Below are 14,954 nucleotides of genomic sequence, written 5' to 3' on the forward strand. Positions count from 1 at the left end.
CTGTGAGAGTTTAGACCTTTATAGTAATTGCAGTTCTTCAAGTTGTGTTGTCCTCATATATGTTCATTTACCTCCTTCCTGTTACTATGAATATCTATCATATCTAGATTCTGTGGCAACATAGGAACAGATTTGCAGTTGGGCCAGCACTGCCCTTTATGCCTTTTTTCTGGGACAGCCAGGGGTGAATGTGTGAACTCTAAAAATACTGCTGGGCAAAAGACTCCAGTTGTGAGTACCTGGGGAAGAGGGCTGTCTGATGCCCCAAACTGGAATAACCGAACGAGAGAGAGTGCCTATCCCAAATAATTTTGGTTACTATATTGGTAGGCAACGTTTCTTTCTTCTTGTAGTACCATTTTTATCTTTGCATATATATATATATATATATCTCACTGCATATTTACTACAATTTGTATTAATCTAGAAGATTAGATTAGAAAGCATTTTAAATGTACTGTGTTTTAATTTAATTTTTATAGAAAATTTTGCCATAAAGAACGGCACCTCAGATAACTTACTGTGTGGCAATGGCTCAGAAGCTGGGTAAGTTTTGATTTTGAATTTGTCTTTCATTGCTTCTGTATTTTTGGGCTTAGCTCAAGGCATGGGAACAGAAACAAGTTAACCATGGCATAAATTAAGATGTGAAATTACAGCATGTTAGCCAATCCATAGTAATTGGCCATGAGCGTGCTCTTACCCTGGGGTCAATGAGGGGTACAACCTTAGAATTTGAACTTCCTAGACCTTAAATGCTGGGGGCTGGAAGTGAGAGAGGGACAGTGGGTAAAAAGCTCTGGTCAGACCCAGTTCACTTTCCCTTTTAGCATCCACTCTCTGCCACTGTCAGACCCAGGCCTATTTGATGTGCTGTAGGGCCATGGGCCCATCACAAAAAGCTATAAACCTCCCTTAATAAGGGAGGCCACTGCGGACACACCAAGTGATTACTTGGGACAACAAAAAAAAAAACAGGAAGAGGAATGAGGTCTTAGGTTAATAACAAGGGATCTGGAAGGGGACACTAAGCAGAGTATACTGGCCAGTGCCCACTGCCCCCTGAATGAGTTGAGGGAGACTATGGACACTGACCAGTGAAACTTGTCTCAGAGACATGGACAGAGGAGTGACAGGAAGACAGCCCCACAATCACCCAGGTTCTCCCTAGCCAGAGCCTCCTTCCTGGTCTTATAGATGGCCAGTTTGGCCAGACCCAGTAGGAGGTCCAGGGGCTTGGTGGGGCATGGATGGAGAGTGCATAACAAAAAAGATACAGGGAGAAGTGCAGCCAGACCCTCATCAGGACATTCTGGAGGAGGTGAAAGAAGGGTTGCAACCTGGTGTACTAGATCTGTATCTACTGGCAACAGGGGCAGGTCTGTGGTGTCCATAAAGTGCACCAGATACATGCCTATGGTGACAGCTCCATGGAGATGCCACCAGCTGAGGTCCCCAGTGGCTTGTGGGATGAGGATTGAATACAGAGTTGTCCACTGGGGACTCTCACTCTGCCCTCACCTAAACTGTTCTGCTACTTGTTGTCAGGGTGGGATGAGGATGGAATGATGGATTGTGCAGAGTAGGAGCATGTAGAGCTAGTGCAGAAGGACTGTTCAGAGTTGTTCTAGCTTGATATCCCCCAGCCTGCTGAGATGGTGGTGTGGGGAGCACAGTGGGACCTGCTGAAATAGCGGCACCATAACTTGCTTCAGAGGGCTGGGGGATACCAGGGTGCAGGGACTGCCCTTGTGCAGGACCTTGTTGATATAGACAAGGGCAGTGGGTGGTAAGATAGCCTTTACCTCCTGGAATAAGCAGCAGGGAGCATGCAGTGTGAGTAGCTCCATGTGCTGGGCCAGCACAGAAGGCTCTGCTCACCCCTGCCCAGCATAGTTCAGGAGGCCTTCGATATGAGTGATGTTGTCCAGGACCATCCTGCAGCACATCTGGGGATGTCTGTCACTAGCACCACCAGCTGGAAGTTTTTCAGCAGGGACTTAGTGGGGAGGGACCCAGAGATGGACACCAGCCTCCAGGCCCTGAGGAGGTCCTGGTAGAAATCTGGCAGGTCCTCCAGGTCCTGCTTGGAGATATCTCACAGGTAGAAGAGCTGCTGGTCATATCAGAAACCTCAGAGGCAGTGGAGGAAGGTGTGGCTGATCCAGTGGCATATCAATGGGCATGGGCAGAGGGGGCCATGGCCCCTGGGTGCTGGCCTGGGGGGGTGCTGGCCAGAGAGGCTGGGGCACCTCCCACATTTTATGTATGGCCCACCCACCCGCCCATCAGGTTGTGGAGCTCTTCGGCCATTCTGGCCAGAAATTCCAGCTGGCGCCCTTCCCTTGGGGCCGGGGGGCTGCGGTGCGTGTCGGGGGGGGGGGGGGGAGTGCAAATGCAGGTGTTGGCCCTCAGGCACCAGGGACCCTCAGTACGCCACTGGATTGATCAGGTACCATGTTGCCTGGCTACTAGCCCTATACACAAGCCTCTATAAGGCATGAAGGAAGAAGGTATAGACCTGGCTTCAGAGGCAAACTAGGCTTTGCCCAACCTCCCGCAAGAGGATGCTCAGGACATCTAGGGAGACCCAGTGCCATTCTAGCCAGAAGAACCCCAACACCCATCTGTGGAGATTGGTCAGGAGCTCCAGGGGCACCATCTGGGTGTTGAGAAAGTACCATAGCATGGACAGGACCAGCTGGTTGAAACCAGTGTTCTTACATGACGGGAGAGACATTGCAGCAGGCCCACCTATGCCTGCAGCTTCTCAGACATCCTGATCTCTTGCTGGTGCCAGTTCTCCAGTGGGGAAAGGTGACTGGGGGACAAGTAGAGCCCCAGATACAGCAGTGAGCCTGAAGTCCATTGGATGTTTTAGAGTGCAGGTGGGAGTGAACCCACCTGCCATCCATCACCCACTTTGAGGCCAGAATTCTTGACCCAGTTGACCCAGGCAGAGGAGACCACTGAGTAGATGGACTGGCAGACCTCCACCTGCACCAGGTTGCCCAGGTCCTGAATGGTAAGGAGCATGTCACTGGCATACACTGACAGAACCACCCGCAGGGCTGGCTCCTCAAGCACCAGCTCCACCACCCACTTGTGCAGGAGGCAGAGGAATGGCTCGAGAGCACTGGCATAGAGCTGGCCTGACAGTGGACAGCTTTGATGCTTTCCCCACCTGAATGGGATGGACTCTGTCAGTATCCAGTTGAGCTTGACCATGCACTCTGAGGAGACATATAGCACCTGAAAAAAGCATACGAAGTGGGGATCAAAGCTGAACATCTTGAGCATGCCTGTGAGGTACCCATGATCCACCCTGTCAAATGCCTTCTTCTGGTTGAGGGACAGGAGAGAGAATGACACGCCATCACTGTGAATAAGCTCAAGGAGGTCCTGCACCAAGTACAGTTAAAGATGTATCGCCCTGGAACCACATACACCTGTTTGGAGTGAATCACGTCTGCCTGCACAAACCTCAGGCACAGTGAGATGGCTTTCACTACGACCTTATAATCTATACAGAAGAGCAAGACTGGGTGCCAGTTCCTCAGGTTGTGGGAGTCCCCATTCTTCAGAAGCAGGTTCAGGATGGCCCTCCTGCATGACCGGGGAATTTCCTTGTCCCCTTCAGACTCAGTACAGACCATGGCAAGAAGGCACATTAGAACTCCATGGCCAGCCCATTGATGCCTGACACTTTGTTGGTAGGCATCAGGCAGAGGGCATCCAAGAGCTCAGCTGGTGAGAGGACCCGCTAGCTGCTCCTGGTCACCTACACTGACCTGTGGCATTCCTTCCCACAGGACCTAGCAGGTATCAGCATTTGTTCAGTGAGAAGAGTTCTGTGTAGAAAATCCTTGCCCTTTTTCTCAGCTTGCTGGGATCCAGGAGGGGGGTGCCACCCTCCACCAGGAGGCAAGCAATGTACTTCTTGGCAACTGTCCTCTTCTCCACGGTGTAGGAGAAGCAGGGAGCACAGTCCATCTCTTGGAGAAGCTGGATACATGAATGGATGAATGCACCATAGGTACAGCAGTTGTCCAGAGCTTGGAACTGTTCCCACCTCCCTTGCCACTCTGCAGAGGGATGGTTGTCTGGGCCATTGGCTAGGCACCTGTCCAGAACTAGCATTTGCCTCTTGAGCTGCTCTTTAGTCACCTTCCACTGTTGGGTGTCCCTGGGTGTCGTGACAACAATACTGCCTGATATGCACCTTCTCCACATCCTACTATCTCCAGGCTAAGGCCAGCCAGAACTCCTGGAAGGAAGCCACAGAACCTATGTCCTGCTGTTGTTGAAGCGTCGGAAAGCCAGCCCCAGATTTTGGGATGCAATATGATCCAAGTATATACTAGAAAGTGATCGCTGAAGGGGGCCAGCCTAATGCTGGAGGCATAGTTTTGGGTGGTGTTTATATGCACACATAGATTTGGTCCAACTGGGAGTGGTGTTCCTGCTGCTCCTCCACCCTGACAAAGGTGAAGGTGATGGTTTTGGGGTAGTGGCCACACCAGATGTCCACCAACAAGTGGTCTGTGATGACCCTCCTGAGGACATCTGTGTCAGCCAACTCCACTCCTTGTCAGTGTGGTTCTGCATCTCATGGGTGATGTTAAAGTCCCTGCAGAGGACCAAGCACTCATGAGGACTCAGGGTCCTAAGGTAGGTGGCCACCTTCCGATAGAAATGGGCCATTTCTGGGTCATACACAGGGGCAAAGATATTTACCAGGTTGAGGATGAGCCACTGTAGTCGAACCTGGAGATGAAACAGGGAGCCTGGCACCACCTTAATGGCAAGAAGGATCGCTGGCTGCAGGCTCAGGGAGAACAAGGATCCTCCACTTCACAGGATGAGGTGGCTGGAATGGACACTGTCTCCCTACTCGAACTGCCAGTTGGCTTTGGTGGCCAGAATTGTGTGGGTCTCCTGCAAGGAACTCATCGAGTACCCCCATCTTGGAAGAAGTAGAGTACCTGGCACCTGTGGAGACCTGTGCAGGGTCTTTCTCAGGGTTGATAAAGTATTCAGTGGGGAAGTTTGCTTCTTCTCTCTGTGTACTGGGGCCACAGGATGCACTCGGGTCTGCGGCAGGGGTGGCATCATTCAGGGTTGCAGGAGATGGTTCAGGCATCTGGGTGGTGACAGTGTCATCCCAGGAGCCCTGGGGAAGGGGCTGTTCCCCATCAGGGCCCACTGGCATGACCCCAAGGTTCCCAACTCTCCAAGGTGATTGGAGGGAAAGGGCTTCACTGTTGGACCCACCCCAGGGGCAGTTGGAGCCAGGCCTCGTGCCTGTGGTGATATGGGGCAGGTCAAAGATGCTCTAGTTGGGGGTCTCCTCCATGGGCTCCTCTACCACAGGATGGTTGTGCCATCTGGGACCCTCCTCCATAGTGGTGACAAATCTCTTTTTAATTTTTCCCAGGGGTGAGATTCCTGTTTGGGAGGTGCTGGACATGACTGTGTCGTCAGCCCTGCTCTTAGGTTATGGGAGGGGTGCCTTCTCTGTATTAGAGGGTCCAAGCTGTGCAGTACCAGTACCCACCCAGTCTCAGGGTGGGCCAGGGAAGGGTCGGGCTGTTGGTTGTGGGGCTAGGAGGGGGTGGCAGTGGTGATGCGGTGGGCAGGAGTGCCCCCCTCACTACACTCCTCTGCTTGCACCTTTCTGCTTTGGGACCCCGCCGGTGGCTGTGGTGCAGGGGGGGCTGGATTCCAGTGTTGGGGTGCCAGGGCTGCTGGTGATGGTGGCACCCTTCTCCTCAGCAGGGGCCTGTAGTACCCTGTGAGAGTCCGGAGGATATTCACCTGGAGTACAACCCCGGCCGGGAGCACGGACCTCACCATACCAGGACGTCCACGCTGCGATGGGAGCTTCCCATCCACACCTTCCCGGCTTTACCTCCTCACCAGGTGAAGTGGATTGGGGCTAATCTGCAGTGCGGGCAATATCCGGGGGCAGAAAATGTAGCCATGGAGAGGAGAAGGACAGCGGGAAAGGAGAAGGGAGAAGTCCGGGAGCCAGAGACGCAGGAGGAAGGCAGAACCCATTGGTTAAGCCCCTGGTCAGACTCCGAGGAGGCAGTAATACCCTTACTGCAGGGGTGAAGAGGTGGTGGAAGGCAAAGTGGGGCGAGACCCTGGAAACAGTGGAGGCAGCGGATCCACCCAAACCGGCTGCTGCAGAGTTGTTTTTTTTCTTTTTCTCCTTTCCATTGATGTTCTCAGTGCCTGCTCGAGAGCCTGGATTGGGACCCAGCATTCCTCCACATGGGTGTGCAAGGGGGGATCATGTGCCCCAAAAAGGGTCCTACGACCAGATCGGCAGTGGGCAGAAAGACGATGAGCTGAGACGACCACACCTCCAATATCGGCTGATCGGGGAAGAGGGAGTTCCCCTCCTCGTTAAGTGGCAGGTGCTGCCAATTAAGCCCGGCACAGTCATAAGTAACAAAGTATCCAGAAGGAATCCCAGGCAGAGAGCAAGCCGCCAGCAGACTTCAAGGTGCAACAAAGCCCCAGCCATTCGGGACCGGACTTCGACGGCGTCCCAAAGGCAGATAAAGACCAAGCAATAAGATTTCAGTTAACCCCAAACAAAAAGAAAATAAAATAAGAAGAGAGTAAAGAAACTGGTTTTGCATGGGTCCTTTCATCGCTTTATCTTGAGGCTTCGGGCACTGAGGCAGCCCTGGCGGTCGATCCCAGTGTAGGACGGGTAGTCACCACCTCCCTTTCATAAACATCTTATCATCAAAGTCATGGCAGGAAGGAAGAAAGGGCACCAGGCCTCACCCAGATTGACCATAAGGTGTGCAGCCACCCTGAGGGGACCAGTGAATGTCAGCAGGATGTAGGGATACACGCCTGTACCTGGTGACTACCCAACATACCCCCAATTGCAGATTGAGGGAACACTCTTGGTAGAGATGCCCCAGTGCCCAGGACTGGAAGCGCCTCTCCTCCCTCACTTTTCAGAAGATTTAGTTGGCAGACCCCTGGGAGAGGACTATAAGGGTCCCCCCACCCTGCCTCAACCCCTGCCACCAACTGGATGATGACCTGGCAGTGGAGGGATTGGATGTGGAGCAGGAGTCCCAGTACCACATTGGGAGGGTGGTGACCAGAGAGAGGTTTCTCCTCAGGCCTTGCATAAATGACATGAGGGCCCAGGTAGGGAGGTAGGGAGGAACAGGGCTGAGGACAACCTTGGTCCCCCCCCAGATCTTCCAGGGGCTCAAGAGGGACATGCTTGGCCCCCACTGCAAGCCCTTTCTCCACCGCCTCCTGTGCAGTGGCCTCCATGGCAAGGTAGAAGATAGGTGCCATAGTGTCTGGAGAACACCACAATTTTCAGGGCCACCACTTCCTGAGTGAATGCTCACACATTTCAAAGGGCAGCAGCTCTATCTTGGGCATGTCACAGTATGCCCCATGGTGCCTGTGGATGGTGGGGAGAGAGTCCTGATTGCCTGAGGTGGTGTGGGTGGAGACGGTGCAGGGCCCAGGCTCCAAGGCTGAAAGTTTCCCTGCAGCTGCCTGGGCATATCTCCAGCTGCTGGGCTGAGCAGTGGGGCTTGCAGAGCTGGGGGAAGGCTGAGTGGGTGCCTGTACGTACGGGGGGATGGGGAGAATGCTGCTGGCTTACTCAGCCATACACAAAACACCAGGAGAGGGGGAGTGGAGCACAGGACCCACCACAGGAGGAAAGTCACAGGGATTGCTGCTGGAACTTAGCAGGCAGGCAGCTGGTGATTGGTGGTGGAGGGGTGCCACTGGCATTGTGGGGTGCCCTTTCATTGCAGGTGGGCATGGCAGCAGGTAGTGGCTGGTTGTAGGTGAGGCAAGAGGCCTCCCTTCCCCTGAGAGTAGAGGGTGGCTATAGGTCCAGGTGAGGTAGTGGTGGTGGGGAGAGCAGGAGCATATAGCAACTCAGCAGGGCTCCTGTTACTCCCTGGCTCAGCAGCTCCCGCAGTAGCCAGTGGAAAGTGGTGGCACCCCGTGGTGGTCACAGGAGACTGGGCAAGATGGACTTGTGATCTGACCTGGTAAATGGCAACATTATGTTCTTATGTTCTTGGAATGAGTTCAAAACAACTTGTGGGGCTGTGAAATAGGTGCTTCATTAGCAGGAGCAGCTGATAGAGAGCAGAACAAAGGGTAACTTGAGTAATGGGAAATTAGGAATTTAGAAGAGATCAGGTAGATCGTGATCAGGTAGATCCTTACTTTAGTTAAGTAAATTGACTCCCTCAGTTCTGCCTGACTAGAAATGGTGCTGACACTGCCAGGCAGTTGGTTTTAAACTTTGGGTGGGCCAGAAATCAAAGCGCAGTAGGGGAAGTGGAGTGTAAGTGACCCCCCCGCCCCGCATCAAGCTTGATGCAAGTATCAAATTTACACCCAATTAGTTACTGTGCAGTAACACTGGGCGTGTAAGGTGACGTAATGTTGCATTAGTTGCCTTAACACTATGTGGGCTGAGCCAAGCCCATGGGGTGGTGCACTGTCTCCCGGTGCCGCAGCACGTGCTGCTGCAAACTCTGGAGCCACGGTTCCAGAAACAGGGAAAGCCCCCCCTGTGACTCCCTACAGGGGAAGGGGGCAGTGCAGAGTGGGTAGGGCTGGGGCCGCATCGCCTGTCTGCAGTGCCTGGTGCTACTTTCCCTGCCCCATGGAGTGAGCCACCCTGCTTGGCTTAGCCCAGGCAGGGTTGAGGCTGTGTCTGCTCCACCTACCTCTGTCCCAGGCATGCGCCAGGCTTCCCTGCCACCAGGACACTGCTAGTGAGAGAAGCTGGGGGCAGCATGAGCAGGGGCTGAACCACATGGAGCCCCCAGCAGTGCATGCTGCTTCTCTCACAGGCAGTGTCCTGGTGGCAGGGAAGCCTGGCATGTGCCTGGGACGGAGGTAAGTGTTGCAGGGAACCTGGCACCGGGAACTGAGAACAGATGCAGCCCCAACCCTGCTGGGGTCACTTTGTGGGGCAGGGAAAGCAGCGCTGGGCTCTGCAGACAGACAATGCAGCCCCAGCCCCGCCTGTGCTGTGCTGCCCGCTTCCCCTGCAGGGAGTCGTGGACGGGCCTTTCCCTGCTGCCAGAACTGCATCTCCGGTATCTGCAGTAGCATTCACCATGGCACCCAGCAACAGCATGCTGCCCTGCACACTGGGCTCTGGCCTGCTCTTCTTGGACAGGAGGCAGGAACATGGGAAGGAGGTTAGAACCGGGGCTGGAAATGTCTAGGGTGCTGAGCAGGGCTGGCTGATGTGGTCTTCCAGTGAACCGCATTACAGTGCCTTAAGACATTAATGACTTCACGTGTAGACACTGGCCTAAAAACCTCTTACTGCTCAGTAAGTTACTGTGCAGTCAATGCATGTGTAGACATGCCCTTTGTAGTTTAACATAAGCCACTTGGGAATGATCTGTTCTGGCAGCAAGTGATTATACATTTCTGCCTTACCTTATCTAGTCAAGAGAAACACACTATCATTTAACAGAAATCTAACTGGCTGCACATAATCCAGTTTTTCTCATCAAAAGATAAAACATCAAGTTATTGCAGTTGTTACATCTAACTACTATTAGAGTTTTCCAAAAAAGCAATTATTTGCGCTTGGCCTAAGGTCAGTACTGGTAACCTTGTCCAACAAACTTTATTCTGCTTTCCTATGCTACTGCTTCTGGCTAAAATGCAAGCTTAAGTGCATCCTGTCATATTTTAGGCTTATGCTAGGTTCAGTGTCTATACTTGTCATGGTGTTACAGAACACATCTGAACACATCTGAGGCCTACAACACATAAAATGACAACTGTGTGTGTATACTTGTGCATGCGTATGTGCATTTTACTATTCTATCTGGCCTTCTACTTTTTGTTGTTCCCCCCACTGCATGTCTCATGAAAGAATTGGGTCCCCATAGTCAGTCACCTGTAATATAGCTGGATATATAGTTAAGTATAATATGAACTTTCACTGAACTGAAGCTATCTGCCCTTAAATTTGCACACTTGAAGCTTTCAGCACTTTTTATCATTCTCTGTAGTGCCTGCCCAGAGACATTCATATGTCTGAAAGTTGGGAAAAACCCTGATTATGACTATACAAGCTTTGATACATTTGGCTGGGCCTTTCTTTCATTATTCCGCCTGATGACACAGGATTACTGGGAACGTCTCTATCAGCAGGTATCAAATGTACTTATTTACCAGTAAGAAACCAGTCAACCAGGTATATAAATGCCTGAAGTACTTAAAAAGAAGAAAAGTTTAAAAGGAAATGATGGTTGCATGTTATCTAAGTAACATCCATCTGAAGGAATAAGCAGCTTCATGACTATAATGAGCTTCTACTTAATTCCCCACCCAAGGGAGTGTGTGAGAAGGAGTGAAATGGCACTGTGCTCTGCTCTAGCAGCACAGCAGAGCCTTCCCCTTCAGGTATATGGCTCCTTTTCACCTCAGCTGAACAATCCTGGTTATCACAAAACCAAGTTATTAGAATTTGGGAGGAAGTGGGAAAAGCAGCCCATGTAGGGCAGCATTCTCATTAAGCTGCTTTAAAACACTCAGTAGTGTGGAAAAGTGACCAAGGTTTTTTAAAAACATACTTGAATAATGTTTTCTTATTTTTATATGCTGTCTTACATCCATTAAATGATCTCATTAAATCTGTATTTTTTCTCAGACTCCTTACTTCAACATGTATTTTGTGCTTACAGACTCTCAGAGCTTCTGGGAAGATCTACATGCTCTTTTTTATGCTGGTCATCTTTCTGGGCTCATTTTATCTGGTCAACTTGATCCTGGCTGTAGTAACTATGGCATATGAAGATCAGAACAAAGCTACTATTGCTGAAACAGAAGCAAAGGAACGGCAGTTTCGGGAAGCCATGGAACTATTAAAGAAAGAACAGGAGGTGCATATGTTATTCCTTTGGTAGTGTTGGACAGTCTCTATATGCATCATATACAAGTGGAATTCATCAGTCTCATCTTTTGAGCATGCATAAACAATGACATGAATGACTGGTGCCTCCCGAGACTGGGCGGGGGGGGGGGCACCATTTGTAGGTGGCAGTGGCAGTGGCAGCAGTGAGTGGGGACTGGCTGCAGAAACCTGCAGCAGTGTTGGTGGTGGGGGGGTGGCAAGTGGCGAGAGGGGACTGGCCGCAGTTGCTGGCAATTGTGTTGGCAGTGGGGGGAGGAAGGGGGTGGCGAGTAAGGACTGCCCACAGATGCCGGTGCTGGCGGCAAGGGGCAGGGGGAGCAAGTGATGGCTGCCCACAGAAGCCTCCGGCAGCTTTGCTGGCAGCCAATCTCAGGGGGGGCATGTGCCCCCCCCCCATGCCCTCCCTATGTGTCACCTATGAGCAATGACATGATGGTCACTGGAGAGAACAAGGTCTAGCTATTACCTTATTCAAAGTTATCAATGTTTCCTAAACCAATAGGAACAATTACTTGATTGCCAATAAATGATAGCTGTGGGTAATGAACTGTAGCTATGGGAGTTTCCTGCAGTTTATTATGAATCCAGGGCACTGTAAACAAGGTGGGATTGGACAGGCTCGATAGTCTAAAATTCCATCAGCTGTGAGTGCCCAAAAGGATATAAGGATATGCACTTTTTTTGGCTCCACTGTTGTGTGTTACATGGATGTAGAAATTTACAATAATTCTCTTCGTTGACAGCTTAGAGTTTGACATACAGCTCACTGAATGATTTAAAAGACTCCTGTTAACTTCCATTTATCAACACATAAAAAGGACAGTTGATCGCTGTGTTGTTGAAGCCCTGAAGATACCCAAGCAGCTGCGATTTTAATGTCTTTAAGAAGATGTTTTGGGAAATGGATAGCTCTGCAGACTCAATTAAAAATTGTGTATTTTAACTGGAAACAAATCAGTAATATAAATATAGAAAGATAGGAGATGAAGAATGAATATTTTGCTTCTGACCGGGAACAGTACCTATAAGTACACAAACTGCTGTAACAAATTGTTCAATGCTCTATATAAAGGGGGAAATCATTCCTGATCCTGCAATGACCAGCTTGGACCAGAAGCATGGAGTACTGGTATTTTAACCAAGTCTGTCAAACAATAATTTTAAACAAGAAATAATTATAGAGCACAGAAATCCCTTACTCTGACTGATATCTTATTGTACAAGTATAATATCAGCTCTGTTTGTGTTTCTTTGATTTTAGGCATTAGCTGCCAGAGAAAATGATACTGCATCATTTAGCTCCTTTGAAATGACCCCTTTGCCCTCCAAAGAAAGCAAAGACAGAAGGAATATGAGAAAGAAAAATAGGTCTCTTGGAATAGAAGATCATGAGGAAGATCAACATTTTCCCAAATCACAGTTCATTGACAATCGCCGAAAGTTGGTAATTCACTTTCTAAATAGGAAATCCCTGTGGATTTGTCAGTTTTAGTGCTAAAACAGAATTGCTCAAAAGCACAACACAATCCCTTTAAAATTATATACTGCCTTCATCCCTTAAAGCTACCCACTTTGGGCTAACAAAGAATGATAAAGTTTCAATTAAAATAGAAAACTTTCTCTTAAATTGTGTGTGAAGATATGAGGGTATAATGAAAGTGAGATTCAATCTTCACTGTGGTATTTATTATAAAAGAAACAATTTTACAAACATTAAAAATATAAATGAAAATGCATATATTATTATAGACAACATTGGTAAATGAAAGTGGACTAGAACCTAAATTTAAACAACAGTCTATAAAGCCCTTTGCAAAAGGGAAAAAGATTTTTTTGCTGAAATCTGGATAGCAGGATTTTAATAACTCTCTTTTGAAATATAAATTAAATCCTTTCTAAGTAACTTATATCAAGTGAGGCTTATGGACTTCCTGTGTTTGGAGGAGGAACTCAACATTTTTATTGCTCCCAAGAAATGTATTGCATGACATTATTCTCTTGTCCCCCTTTATTCTTTTTCTTGGACTTTTAGACTCTCCTTGGTGTTAATTATGACTCCAGTGTAAGCCAAATGAAGCGCAGGCCCAGCCATGGAAGCGTATTTAATTTCCAGATACCTGGAATAGATGTGGGCTCCAAAATTGATTTTGGTGAGGATGAGATCAGCAATGCTGGGGAAAATGAAATTCAGCGTGGGTCATTGCTGGTTGCACGGATGGGAAGACACCCAAGAGTGCAAAGTCAAGCAAGCCATTGTTCGCATCCCGCTACTCCAAACTACATACAGAATGACAAGTGGAACAGCACAGACGATTGCAATGGTATGCCTTCACTGATGCGAGGAGGAAATGCCAGAGCTTACCATCCAGAACCAACTTCCCCTGAAGGGTCACTGCTCCCTCCTGTTATGGAAAACCCAGGAAAAGGTGATTTGGTAAGGAAACTGCCGTCTTTTAGAAACACATTTCATATTAAGTTTTCTTTCAGAAACTTAGGGTTTACTGGGTGCGTTTACGTGCTCATTAATGTGCAGAAGTCAGTGCACATTTACTTTAGTACTTGCTTAATGAAGTACTAAGTAAATGCACAGTAACTGGGTACTGCACAGTAGTGCCGACGGACACCTTTTTGTTATGCTACTGTGCAGTGGCTGAATAAGCAAGGAAGTTCTGTTGTTCCTGGGTGCATCTACATGAGATGTTTACTGCAGAATTGACTAATTAGCTCCACAGTAAAACGTTGCCCTCTACACATGTAGTGCTATTAGGACGGAGTAAACTAATTAACTCTTCTGTAGAATAGTACTGCCAAACACAAGCACTATCCTAAGGTAGACGTATTTGCTCTGCCACAGTGCATGTGTAGATGCTGATAGGGCTGGCTGGAGCAAAAGGGTGCTTCAGTGCAGGAGCTGCCTACTGGCTAGCCCGTCCCTGAATCGCCCTCATGCCCCAGCAAGCCCTTCCGCAGCATGTTGAGCCGGATTGGATCAGCACTGGGCTGGCAAGCTGACCTCTGGGGCCCCCTGCCAGCTAGGGCTGCTCTGACCTGTGCGGGCCATCTCCCGATCCCACCCTCGTCGCCATGTGCGGACGGCGGGGAGCGATCGGGGCCCTTTTGTGCTGCGCGCAGGCTGTGGCCAGCAGCCCGGGCACGCTGGATCGGAGAGAACAGGCGACATGCTGGAATTAGGCACGGGCGTGTAATGGTTGATTCAAGATTATTTACTTACACCGAAGATGGTTGCGGTGTAGGCTGGACAGTTTCCAGGCACAGCTCCAATTAAATCCTCGTTTGAGGACTACGACAAGCTCGGCTCTCTTACGAAATTTGCTAGGCTCCGTGGATCCTTTTATTCACTCACCCACACGAAGTTTGCTAGGCTCCGTGGGTCCGGTTCTTTTGCGCGCGTCCCCTAAAATCCGAAGTTGCTGCTTGTTGAGTCCAGAACGCTGTAGGAGAAATCCAAACATGTATCGCTCTTCTGGTGTTCTCTGTGGCAGTGATGGAAGATTGGATTCACAGTGTCTTGTGCCTCGAATCTCGGTCGGGTGTCGACAGTCCCGATCAATAGACAATCTTGGCTCCACCAGGATACGCAGTCATGACAACTGACAAAGGAGGTTACTCACGGGTTGGTTCACCATTGGGTTGAGCAGAATCCGGAGGACAGAGATGTTCTTTCGCCCATAAACCTCAAGACAACTATCTATGCTGTGAATGGTTACTGGAACGGTTCCAGGATTTCGTAGATGACGGTGAGGCCATGGTCTTATTCGCTGGAGTGATGTCAGTCCTAGTGCACATGCTCTGGGGTTCCAGGCACAGTACGAGACTCCGATGATTGCTAGCATGAGATGCTCTGCGCCGGTATGTTCTGGCCGTCCTGCATGCCATGTGTGGGCTTTCTGACCGATCAGTCCTGCAACAAGCGCTGGCAGTGGAATAGGCCAGTGAACGTTAAACGCCACCATGTCGATGTCAGTGACAT

At 49.8% G+C, this 14,954-nt stretch overlaps 1 protein-coding gene across 1 annotated transcript in view; it reads left to right on the forward strand.

Annotated features, from left to right (window-relative positions):
* LOC102373562 (sodium channel protein type 5 subunit alpha-like) overlaps positions 1-14,954 on the forward strand; it is an 83,281-nt gene that overhangs the window by 22,706 nt on the left and 45,621 nt on the right. The window contains 5 exon segments of the mRNA XM_025203377.1: positions 483-546; positions 10,059-10,200; positions 10,734-10,931; positions 12,225-12,407; positions 12,996-13,397. Coding sequence (XP_025059162.1) covers positions 483-546; positions 10,059-10,200; positions 10,734-10,931; positions 12,225-12,407; positions 12,996-13,397 — 989 coding nt within the window.

This window comes from Alligator sinensis, unplaced genomic scaffold (genome assembly GCF_000455745.1).
Source record: "Alligator sinensis unplaced genomic scaffold, ASM45574v1 scaffold885_1, whole genome shotgun sequence".
Classification (NCBI taxonomy): domain Eukaryota; kingdom Metazoa; phylum Chordata; order Crocodylia; family Alligatoridae; genus Alligator; species Alligator sinensis.